At 50.1% G+C, this 12441-nt stretch overlaps 4 protein-coding genes and 1 non-coding gene across 5 annotated transcripts; 3 read left to right on the forward strand and 2 right to left on the reverse strand.

The window, feature by feature from the left end:
- Nucleotides 1-498: 498 nt before the first annotated feature.
- On the reverse strand, nt 499-1489 carry VFPPC_14498 (60S ribosomal protein L23; the record flags this gene model as incomplete). The annotated part of the gene is made up of 5 exons (XM_018292266.1): nt 499-531; nt 586-663; nt 778-1024; nt 1107-1154; nt 1476-1489. The coding sequence occupies 5 exons, from the start codon at nt 1487-1489 to the stop codon at nt 499-501; spliced, it is 420 nt and encodes a 139-aa protein (XP_018140518.1).
- A 474-nt stretch (nt 1490-1963) lies between these two features.
- On the reverse strand, nt 1964-2332 carry VFPPC_14497 (hypothetical protein; the record flags this gene model as incomplete). Its single annotated transcript, XM_018292265.1, has 2 exons — nt 1964-2255; nt 2313-2332. 2 exons carry the CDS (start codon nt 2330-2332, stop codon nt 1964-1966), a joined length of 312 nt encoding a protein of 103 aa, XP_018140517.1.
- Nucleotides 2333-3579: 1247 nt separating this feature from the next.
- VFPPC_17324 lies at nt 3580-3664 on the forward strand. The gene has a single exon. It is a non-coding gene; the product is annotated as a tRNA-Lys (tRNA).
- A 2219-nt stretch (nt 3665-5883) lies between these two features.
- On the forward strand, nt 5884-8834 carry VFPPC_08856 (fungal specific transcription factor domain-containing protein; the record flags this gene model as incomplete). The annotated part of the gene is made up of 3 exons (XM_018287489.1): nt 5884-6612; nt 6687-7055; nt 7125-8834. 3 exons carry the CDS (start codon nt 5884-5886, stop codon nt 8832-8834), a joined length of 2808 nt encoding a protein of 935 aa, XP_018140516.1.
- Nucleotides 8835-9300: 466 nt separating this feature from the next.
- VFPPC_08855 (cactin) lies at nt 9301-10818 on the forward strand (the record flags this gene model as incomplete). Its single annotated transcript, XM_018287488.1, has 3 exons — nt 9301-10635; nt 10710-10742; nt 10801-10818. 3 exons carry the CDS (start codon nt 9301-9303, stop codon nt 10816-10818), a joined length of 1386 nt encoding a protein of 461 aa, XP_018140515.1.
- Between the last annotated feature and the right edge of the window lie 1623 nt (nt 10819-12441).

The following is a 12441-nucleotide window of genomic DNA, read 5'->3' on the forward strand; positions in this document are numbered from 1 at the left end:
CTGCGTAACAACACAGGCCCCCTCACACGAACAATGAAACCTAGATGCCAGATGCAGTCACCGTTTACACACCAATGAATCAGATCCTTGTGTCAGCACAATACAAAACTCGCCAAGAACAAGCAACAATTGACCGAGGAAGGCCAACAAGAATGCCCTATTCGCAATGGCAATAATCAAGAAAACAGCACATCACCTCACGTCACATAAAAATCACAGGCACATAGCAGTTACTCATTTTTTTGCTTGTCCATGATGCAATACCTGGAATGAATCATCCTTACACGCCCGCGACCAAAAAAATGCAGAGCCTGCCTAAGCCAGCGACTATCATGCTTTCCCCACTGCCACTCTTCCCTTTGTCACCCTAGAAAGAATAATTTCCCCAAGAGGACCGGTCATCGATTGGTTTTTTCTATAGTTCGCGTAGGTGGGACATGACCGTTTGCGTAGTTTTGTTCCCCATTTCCCGTTTCCCTTTTCGTAAGTTCAACCACTTTACATGACGACACCGGAGTTGGAGGCGATACGCTGCGGTGAGTTAGCATTGACACCGAGAATGGATAGTGAGAGGGTTGGTCTTACGGGCCACAGCTCAGCGGCTTCCTTGCCGACGGGGCCGGTGATGGCAGAGCCCTTCATCTCACCCTTGGGGTTGACGATCTGCGGTTTGTTAGTGGTTGCTCACTGATGGTTCCATGCGAGATGTCGAGTTCTCCGTCCAATTCGTAGGATTGAACGGTATCGTGGCCCATCTCGCACACATATAGCACGTACCACACCAGCGTTGTCCTCAAAGTACAGGAAAACACCGTCGAATCGCTTCCAGGGCTTGGATTGTCTGACGATAACCGCGGGGTGGACCTTCTTTCGGAGCTCAGGCTTTCCCTTCTTGACGGTGGCCATGACCATGTCGCCAACACCACCGGCGGGCAGACGGTTCAGACGAGCACCGATACCCTTGACGGAGATGATGTACAAGTTACGGGCACCAGAGTTGTCGGCGCAGTTCATGACAGCACCGCTGCGGAATGTTAGTTTCGGGTTTCATGACAGTTGTCGTGCTCGATTCGAATCGTGGACATCGATGAGTGAGGAAAACGTACACAGGGAGACCCAGGGTCATCTTAAGCTTGCCACCAGGGGCACCACGTCTGCAAAACCAGTCAGTCCTTGTTCGTCGGATATGTGATATGTGCCTGTCATGTCTCTTGCATCTCGAACGGAACGTCGAAAACTGCCAGTTTGGTGAACCATTTTAGGGTCGTAAAATTCGTGGTAGGTCGAAATACATGTCGGAAACCTCTTTGCTGCAAATTCCCCTCATCATGGCTAATCCCTCTGTTGTGCCCTTCGAAATTGCCGTTGCAAGTCGAGCAGTTCGTCCACGTTGTTCGTTCCAAAATTACTCCCCCTCTTGCACGTTGCTGATTCGGATACTCGAGAATGACAGACACATTTGCATAATAACTTACGAGATCTTGGCCATTGTGTCGGTTTGGTTGTGGCGTTACTTCCGTGAGAAAATCTGCCGAGTCTCGGGTTGCCGTCGTGAGCTGGAGTCTTTTCAGGCGAGTAGGCGAAAAAAATCCAATCAATCTGTGGGGTGAGAAACCCTATGGGAAGCGAGTGATATCTCACGTGATGATACACTCTTATCAATGGGGACATTACTGGTGTCCGGACCAATCAGCATGCTGCGCTTTGGTCTGCCAGACTGGACCCCCACCTTGAAGGGCCCTAGTGGCTTTGTGTCTTTCCCTCCAGTCTCCAACAAAATGTCGTCGCTGTTCTCATCTTCTCCACCTTTCGTCCCGTGTAAGTCAAGAACCGGAAGCAAACCGGGTGCGCATCCTGGTACAAAAGAGCTTGTTGATGAGTTCTGTTCTGCCTTTGTCTTATATACAATCTGTCAAATATATGATGAGAAAAGAATGAAAATGAAATTTGCGTTTGCGCCTGCTCAAGCCTTTTTGTTTTTCTCAGCTGAGGTTGCACCTCCTTCCTGATTCTCTGTTGGTTTTGACGATCCCAGGTCCTCCCAGGATTCTTCCGTCGCACGACCTCCCGAATCCCCGGGTTTTTCCACAGTCTCCCAATCCTCCTCGGGCTTCTGAGTATAGCTCTTCTCTGCTGGCTGGTGCGATGGAGTTTTATCTGCGACCGTCTCTGTGGAAGGTTTCTGTGCCGGATCACTGGCTCTCAACATCCTGTCGGCAAATTCATCCTGTTGAAGAAAGCGATTGAACATATGGCTAGAGTTTGTTAATGCGCTCGGTATGTCCTTTACCTTTTACTCGAGATTGACTAACCTTGGGTTTGAGTCGGACATGATCGCAACGAGATACGCAGGGCGTACGTGAAGAAGAGATGCTTCCGGAAGATCTTTCAGACGCAGCGCCCATCGTTGCAACCACCTCTTGTACTTTAAGTGCAACTGGCATGTCTCCGGGATACTCAAAACTGATGCGGCTCTGCTCGATCAATGACATACCTGCAAAAGTTTGTGGAATCTTTGGGTATCCCGTTCTCAGCACGTGATTACGGCCTGTGTCTGTTGCCAACCATCCTAAAATACGTCTCTGATACGACGTTAAATCATCTGGCAATAAAGACACTTGCTGTACACGTGGTATTTCAGTAGTAGCTGTGTTTGTGTCCGGAGAAACGGAAGTTGACGTTTGTCATCAGGGAGATCATGAACCACGCACGGGGCGCGGCCGGTAGAGTCCAACATGAATCATAATATACTTGATCACTGATGACTTTCGATTGTATGAATCCGTTAGGTAATCCCAAATTCTGTACGCGATTTCTCCCATTCCTCTTGTACGGAACATGACGGAGACGACACAGAAACCATCAGGTCATGATGATGAACTCTGGGGATACATGGATTCAAGAATTCTTGTTGCGACGCTAATGCGAGACTCGGCCAGCCCATACACCTCCACCAACCACATCCCCGTTGCTCACCAATCGCGAAATGTGGCGGGATGCAACACTGCGAACATGGCCAGTCAGATTGGACAGACATAGGCATGATTGCGAAGGAGCCGTATCTGAGGCTCATCCGTCTCAAGCCCTTCAAGTTCTTTGGCTGGATGCAATGGCAGGAGTTAGTGCCGATGGTCTCTGTGAAGGTTGAACGATGTCGTTCCTAATATTTCGTTCGAATTCTGTTGATGCGAATGGTTCACCTCTATACTCATTCTTGTATTTTCGCGGGAAACTCAGTAGCAATGACCAGTAGCTTGTATTAATTGAACAACTTATACCGGAACCATGCTTGCGGCTACTGCTGTGATCCTGGCTGCGCAGGATTGAGTGAAGACATGTATTGGGTGTCCGTTGTGGGTTGACAAGAGCATTAATGAAATTAATTATAATGACGTGAAGCAACAATATGTTCTTCATCTGCCATTAAAAGGGAGATTTACGACATATTTCTCGGCGAGAACTTCATACATGGAACGACGGAAGGGTTGCTGAGGCCGTGAGTGAACCGGAGTGGTTGCAAAAGTCGTATAATCAATAATAGTACTCCGCCCTTCAACAAGGCACCACCAACGTGAGTTGGCCCGGTTAGCTCAATCGGTAGAGCGTGAGACTCTTACGAGTACACGAAATCTCAAGGTTGCGGGTTCGACCCCCGCATCGGGCTTTTCCTATAGTTCCATTCTTCGATTGGCAATATTTTTTTTGGACTTTTTTGGCTCCTCTAATCAGGTCAAAGTGCATCCGTACATTTGAAGCCCGTCGAGATATGTTTTTTTCTCTCTTTTGGTTAATGTTGCTTAAAATTGTCAATTGAGGCCAACAAGAATGGTAAACCCTTGCTTTTCAGCCGAACACAAACACCAGCACGCACATGGGTATATTCGTTTCTTTTATCGACGAGTACCATGTAGATCCCCATGTACTGAGCCCATTCGAACAAGCCTTCTCTGTCAAGACAACGCATCACAATTTAGAGATTCAAAGACTACGTGGTTTTCAACATGCAACAGTTATCATTATGGACCACGTGCAATGGCAACAGTCCGCGGGTTACATCCAGCATAGGGACTCCGGCCATGCTAGGCAAGGGTCCTGATTATGGCGGAGGCCAAGTCATGGAGGCACGGAAAGGCCAGTAGGAGAGAACAGTGGTTGTTGGCTACCAGACTGTATCATTGCTAGTCAGGTGGTCCAAGTCGTACAGAATGCAATCAATTCCACAAAGGGAATTTCGGCGTTATATCTGCAGCATTTTGCGACCCCCATTTTGTCTCTCCGTTGATGACCGGCATAGACTGAGACAGTTGTGTAATGAGGCACGCACTTGCTGCATGTTGTACGGAGTATGTTTGAGCAGTAAATAAGTGAAAATAAATGAAATAAAATGCTTGGATAAGGTTGGGCGGCATGAGTCACCAGTCTGGAACGGAGATATGGCGCTGGTTAATTGCGGTGAGCTCAAGCTTCGTAAGCGATTCGCACGGCTGTGCTCCGTTTTGACTCTCTGACTTTGAGAGTGGCAGACCAACATGTCAACGATCAAATGACACGGGACAATCAAAGGATCAAACTAAAAAGAGTCTGATCCCTCTAGGCGCTTATGAGTTATGGGTTAAGAAAGTGGCAGGGGCAGAGGGTTGCATTACCACCCACAATTGATGGATGGCCAAGAGAAACGAATCAACATGTTGCAGGTGTGGAACAGAAGACCAGACATATTGCAATTGATAAGATGCAAAAGTGAGGAAGAACTTGCTTCTAATGCGTGTCAAACGGAGAGATATCCGTGGCGTCGTGGAGAGACGAACAAATACCTCATTTCAACCAGACATCACATGCAACACAAGTATTAGCGGCATCATGGAAGTCAGTGCAGATGTATAACGCATAACCAAGCCAAGTATGTGTTGGTTGCACGAGATCCAATTTCCATGTTCTCCCAGGTAAGCAGTAAGGCAAGAAGAGCATCGTTGGGTGGAGGACCAACGCCACCTTGACCAGACATAACATTTCAAATCTTGCGTGGCTCGCTCTGGACCCATCTGCACCAGTTTTCACCATTCTCATGACCGCTTAGCACCGAGCAATTATCGACCTTTTTGCTTCTAGCGTCTGTTCGATGTCCCCAGAATGAGCAGACCGAGCCCAAACAGCCCTAAAGCCTAATTCCGCGTTGCTGTGGCTGTTGGAGAAGACCGATTGACCAGGCATTGAATTCCCCGCACCAGTCACCCAAGGACATTCAAACAGGCGCCCATCACAACGAACAAGCTTTTCTGGACAAGGAACAAGTCGATCAAGCACATCATTGTCAAGCATCCAGTGGCTTTATTACTCTGCTGAAGCCTGGCTTGTTTAATGCGAGGACGTGAGACTGTACCACGTCTACGGAGCACAGTGTCACTCGGCCAATTCTCATTTGAAGGCATCTCGTCCAACTTGACCCAAGACCCAAGTCGCATCTTGGACCCTGTTCCGTCAACTCGTCCCATTTGATCCTGCACGAGGCAAATTCCCACCCCCAACACCAACGGAGCTTGCTGACCTACCTTGGTTCTCCATCATATGCTATTACTTCTTTTCTTTTTTCCATCTCTTTTTCACGATACTGCATGGAAGAGTGTCTGAATCTGCCAACACCCCCAACAAGCTGTCAACCGGGCGTCAGTCACTGCCATCTCTCTCCATCAGTTTCGGAGCTTGCCGTCAGACTTGCCATCAAAATTCACCCTGCAATTCATCGCCCAAGTTCTCCATCCCAACCTACTCATTGACATTTGAAAGGCCAGTCGGTGACCGAAGAGATCGCCGATGTCGCGCTAAACCGTAGCGTACAGCTAGCAAGCTCATTCACCAGGCCTCCTTGGCACCACAAATATAATCATGACAAACGCTTTCGACTTCAATAGTATTGGCCAGCATCAAGACGGAGTCGACAACGTCAATATGCCGTCGCCATCGTCGCCTACGCAGCAAGACACCATACACGGCACATCCTCATCACATCACCAGTCTGGAAACGTCACAGTATATCCCACAACTGGTCCAGATGCATATACCAGCCCGATACTGGCACCCGGAAGCTCTGGAGTCCCCGCCCTGAACCCAAGGTCATGTGTCACTTGTCGTCGGCGCAAGGTCCGTTGCGACAAGCAGATGCCCTGCTCGAATTGTCGCCGTGCCCAGATTCCCTGTGTCTTCCCGGCGCCAGGTCGTGCACCTCGCCAGCCTCGACCCAAGGATCCCAATGCGCAGCCCAAGACCTCGAGTCACAGGGAGGTCGAGCTGATCAAGAGGTTGAAGAAGCTGGAGGGTATTGTGGAAGAGCTGAGCGGCCAGATTGATGAGCCTTCTGGTCGTGGGCCGTCGGCTGCGGCTTCTCCGGACCTTCAGTTTGGCACGGACGGTTTGTCACAACGTCACACGTCTGTCACCTTGGATCAACTTGCTGGACAAGATTGCAGCCCGAGGGGGACCGACTCATCTGCAGGCCAGAGCGGCGAGAGCGGACGCAAAGAGAAGCAGCCAAACTTTGGCCGGTTGGTGTCGGATGACCAGCGAGGTACTTCTCGTTACGTGAGCAGTGGGTTTTGGTCTAAGCTCAATGATGAGGTATGCCGTTCGATGAAGTTCCCATCATGCTTAGTTGTTATTACAGAACTTTTGGCACTAATATTTGTTTGTAGTTGGATGCCATTCGTGAGGAGACACAACGTCTCACGGATGAAGATGCCGATGATTCGGATTTTGAGGGAACACCTACGGACTCACCATCTACAGGCTTCGGCAACATCGCAGACCACCAAGGATTCATCTTGGGGTACCGATCTTCAGATGTTGACCTGCAGAAATGTCACCCACTTCCTTCGCATGCCACCTTTTTGTGGTCAGTGTACCAAGAGAACGTCGAACCTCTAATTAAACTTCTGCATGTACCTTCTGTTGAGCTGATTCTTCGCGATGCACGAAGAAATCACGGCAAGCTCACCCCTGGCAACGAAGCGTTGGTTTTTGCCATTTATTTCGCAGCAATTACTTCTCTTGAACCCGACGAGGTGAGAATTTTGCATTGGGCGAATGTTCGCCACTATAAAATAGACGATTGCCTGCTAACCGCGCCACAGGTGCAAACCAACTTTGGAGTCAACAAGGATGACATGCTTGCTCAGTATCGTTTCGCCGTGGAGCAGTCACTGGCCAAGGCCAATTTCCTTGACACATCGGATATTGCCGTCTTACAAGCGTTCACCATCTTTCTCATTGTCGTGAGGCGCCATGATGAGAGCCGTTTCTGCTGGGCATTGACCGGACTTGTCATCCGCATTGCGCAAGGCATGGGATTGCATCGAGATGGAACTCACTTGAAGCTACGTCCGTTTGAGACGGAAATCCGAAGACGTGTTTGGTGGGCCATTCTGGTTCTGGACCTTCGATCTGCCGAGGAACTAGGTACAGACATGACCATCAGCGAACGATCTTATGACACCCTGAAACCGAGCAACATAAATGATTCAGACATCAGCCCTGAAAGCACCGAATTCCCGACCCCGCGAGAAGGCAGATCGGATAGCGCTGTGTCCATCGTGAGGTGTGAGATATGTGCGCTCTCCAGACGTCTTGTCGCAGCCGCTTCGGCCATGTCGTCTCTTTGCCCAACAGCCGATCAGACCAGCATAGCTGAGCGAGAGCGCATGCTCATCGAGGTGTATCAGCGCGTGGAGCACAAGTTCCTCCAGCATGTTCTCGATGAACAAGACCCGCTCTACTGGGTAGCAGCGATGATTGCGCGTGTGATAGTGGCAAAAATGTGCCTCGTTATATACCAACCTATGCTTTTCCCGGGATCGGAGTTCGAGCTCTCCAACGAGATCCGGCAACGCATTTACGTCGCTGCTATAGAGGTAATCGAGTACAATCACAAACTGAACACCGACCCTCGTTGTAAACAGTACCGCTGGCTTTTCAAGACGTACACCAACTGGCACGCAATTGCTTACACGCTCATTGAAACTTGTCGACGGCCGTGGACAGCTCTGGTTGAACGTGGCTGGGAAGCCGTCACCGGCTACGACATAGACCCCCTCGAACTGGCCAAGAAGGCTGATCATGCAGCAGTCTTTCTTCCGCTACGAAAACTGTTCACAAGGGCTCGCAAGCACCGTGAATCAGAACTTGCCCGCCTCAAGGCGAACCAGGATGAGGCCCGCCGACTGGATTTCGCAGAGCGCATGAACCCAGCCCAAGCACGCTTCGGTCCTGTCCCTGGTGCTGAAAACGTCATGGAACAAATGCGCGAAAAGTGGTGGTCCCTTGTTCGTTCAGAAGGATCAAGCCCGGCGCCTTATTCCATCACTCGTCAATCTGGTCCCTCTCAAGAAGCACCAGCTTCAACAACTGCTTCCGGGAGTGACACCCTGAAACCACCGGGCAACATTCCCGTACAACTCAACCTCTCTAGCGCAGCAATGGATTACATGGATGAACTTATGGCGCAGCCAAACCCGAACATGGCCGAGTTCTGGCGGATAGATAACCTTGCCCATCACGGGGGTAATTTGGGTGCTCCGGGACCAATGCCGGCACCGCAGATGCCAGTCCAGAACACCATGGCCCAGGATGCCCTTCGACAGCAGGCACTTACCCTGCAAACGCAACCGCCCAAGGATGATAACCTGCCGCCATATTTGTGGAGTGATCCATTTACAGGGATGAATACAAAGTTTGATGGGACGGAGGATACGGACATGCTAGGCGATGATTTCGATTGGCAGGATTGGAGTCAGAGTATTCGAGGCTTGGAGATGGAGAGTACGCAAACTCGTGAGGGTTGGTGAAGGCCGTGAATGTCATTGGTAGTTATGGCGTTGGGAAAATGTTCCTGGGGTTTTGTTGGGAGCCTTGGATACACACATGTACGATACCCGGAGGGATATGGACTCCGTGTGATGATTAGCGTTGATGAGAATACGTATACCACTCATGCATTATGAAGGATTCTTTTTTGCTATAGACTGTGTAACGGGTACCAAAATTGTAAAGGCTTCGGAAAAGACAGAGCCTCACTCTGGCAACTCTAATGTAAGACATACCTTGATCTGACAAGCTCAGAGTCCCACCTGCGAATTGATGCCAGGCGGAATCGTCACTGGACCCACTTTTATTTTTGATATCCCATCTCAAGCTGACTACTTACCAGACCCCCTCCAAACCTTTGTTTTCTCCCAGGCATCCATCTCGATTATTCCCACTGACCTGCTTCGACAACCACGGGGATACATCCCGTTCGAGAGGAGATAAGAAATGGACCCTAGTCGCCGGGCGATGATTGACGGCCGACGGTCTCCAACTCGCCGCGATGCTACATCTGCCCGTGTCGACCCGAACAACCGAATCTCCAAGCCCAGCAAGCCGGGGCACTCAAAGACGGCTCAAAACGCAGCCAAATATCTGACGGAAGAAGAGCAATCACGGAAATTTGTCGCCGATGAAGACAAATTTGTGCTGAAGCAGTCCAAGAAGAAAGCTGACATTAGGGTTCGTGAGGGCCGTGCGAAGCCAATCGACCGCCTCGCCTTTAATCTGCGGTATATTGATGAGGAACGAGATGTCTTTGATGACGACGAGGGCGATCTCGATATCGAACTTGATGCACCAGATGCGGTTGTTGGGAACCTGAATCTTGCTCAACTCAAGGAGCTTGAGGCGGACATTTCTTCGTATCATGTCCTCGAGACAGATCGACGAAATCGACAATACTGGGAAGCTCTACGAACCGTGTGTGGCGATCTGAAATCGAAAATAGATGCCAACTCTCGAGATGGGCGCGTGGTGAACAGTGTTGTGGACGACATAGACCGCATTCTAAAGCCCAAATCGTATAATCAGCTGGAAGCACTAGAGAAGCAGATCAAGACCAAGTTGCGATCTGATGAGGACATCGATACCGACTACTGGGAACAGTTGTTGCGCCACCTTTTGGTTTGGAAGTCCAAGGCTACTCTGACGCGGATATATGATGATATCAAAGAAAAGAGGGCCGCGATGCTGAAAACTCGAGGGGCCGCCCCAACAAAAAGAGCACAGGATGCAGCGACAGCATCGAATGGTGCTGTTACTTCGGGGTTAGCCCCATCAGCTCAAGCTGTTGGGAATGAAGACGCGTCCAACATCACCAATGCGCTCTACGACCGAGAAGCCGCGCGAGGCATCTCTGAAAACGAGGAGATTTTCACTGCAGAAGCTGAAGTGCCTACTGGTTCTAAGCCACAATGGGCGGACACGTACAAGGCACGCAAACCGAGGTATTTCAACAGGGTTCAGATGGGGTATGAATGGAACAAGTACAACCAGACCCACTACGATCATGACAATCCGCCCCCGAAAGTTGTGCAGGGCTACAAGTTTAACATCTTTTACCCTGATCTTATTGACAAGACGAAGGCGCCAACTTTCAAGATTCTTCGAGAGCATGGAAGGAGGAGGGGTGAGTCGTTTGCGGCAGCTGGCGAAGAAGACACATGTCTTATTCGGTTTATCGCTGGACCGCCGTATGAAGATATTGCCTTTCGAATAGTGGATCGGGAGTGGGATTACAGCGCCAAGAGGGAACGAGGCTTCAAGAGTTCTTTCGAAAAGGTACGCCCATCATCAACTGCCTGACTGTATTTTGATGGCTACTGTAGGCTACGTCATTGCTAACTTTTCTCAAGGGAATATTGCAGCTCCATTTTCAGTTCAAAAAGGTAAGCGGTCAAGCCCTAAGCTTCCCTTGTCGTGACGAGCCTAACAGCACCCTCGTAGATCTTCTATCGCAAGTAAATTGGGCAGCGGTTTGTATGTTTGCATGGCTTCCTCTGGCCCACATTCGGTTTGCGTACCTTCACACTGCCATTCGATATCATCCAGTAACGGACCGAGCGGAAGACGGCGACTCATTGTCGGAGGACAAATCTGCGTGGCAGTCATATTTGGTACCACGATACTGCAATACTTTGGACGGTCCCTGGACACGCAGACCCTGGACGGCATACTTTGGCCTAATAGAGCACCAGGATTTCGCACCCATCATCGGCTGTTGGCTTCCCGCCCTACCTTCTGTACTACTCTTCTGGAGGGCGACTGTGCCTCAAGTTCATCCCTAATCCATTACTTGCATTTTGCTGTCCCCACTCTTGTATCAGAAACTAGTGTATGCTTGAACGGTGACGAGAAACGAAGTAGATCAGACTGATATCTTTCTGACTAGGGCATCGATCTTGGAGCGTTGTTGTGACTTAAACACACTTCAAGCTTGGGGAGCATGCCAGCTTGACGGTGTCTGCTCGTACGCGTGACTGGGGATCTCCAGCAACGCAAGGCAATGCCACATGCTAGGCTGTAACAGAATGGGTGCGTTGCCTCAAAAGTCACCGCTGTTTAGAGACCGCCAGTCTCGTGCAAGCCTTGAATGCATAAGGACTGACCCAATTGAGTACCTGCAGCCGAACGTTGCGTATTGCTTCCATGGCAAGGCTAGTAGAGCGTGCATCTTGGACGCTTCAAACCGGGGAATTTGCAAACTTCACCTGCTCAGGACAAGGATTATTGCTGAGGCTGGTCAGCCAGATCTTCGGGCTGCTGGGTTCCCTGGCAAGGAGCTCGCGTTCTAGAAACTTGCTGTCTTCTCTGCATGCAGCATCGCTTGCGCATTGAATCACCATGCTATCGAATTTCACCTGATAGCCCGAGTTGTGGCCTACCTTGGATGCTCGTCCATGATATATCGCGGTTGCAGACTGGACGGACAGATGCAAAGTGGCATAATTTCAAGCTGAGGTTGCTTGGACTCAGTGATTTGAGTGACTACAGCAACTTGAGAGACAGCGAGAGGAGGAAGTTCCGATATCCAATCTCTGTCTTTCTCCATCCGTCTGATGGATTTGGAGTTACACAGGACACGCCATCCAAGTAGCGCTCTGCCTTATGTCTCACACGTCCCCTGGTACTGCTGCCATCGAGCTCTGCACACCAAGTTGATGCTGGCTACATGGAGCCTAACATAGGACAATTTCACAATCCCACACCCTATTGCATCTCTGGGTAGATTGCGGCCGACTTCGACCACACACCATTACGGACACTTAGACCACCTACGGGGACCACCTACGGGAGGGCCACTGGGCCGGGCTCAAATACAAACCAAGATGATAGCACCTTGAGCTTTTGCCATGGCATGGTATAGTATGGTATCCCACCCCCGGCCCGTTTACGGTGGCATGCTGAGAATAACAGGCTGGAACCTGTCAATGCTCAACACATACATGTGTGCGTACACAATTGACGCAGCACATGTGGTCGATTGGATATGGGAAGGGGAGTGGACCTCAAGCGGTGGCATGGCTTCCTGGGGGCGTGTACGGCAGGCAGACTTTCTCGTCTCATGTCTGGTTTTTTCTATACACC

Source organism: Pochonia chlamydosporia, chromosome 6 (genome assembly GCF_001653235.2).
Source record: "Pochonia chlamydosporia 170 chromosome 6, whole genome shotgun sequence".
Classification (NCBI taxonomy): Eukaryota; Fungi; Ascomycota; class Sordariomycetes; order Hypocreales; family Clavicipitaceae; genus Pochonia; species Pochonia chlamydosporia.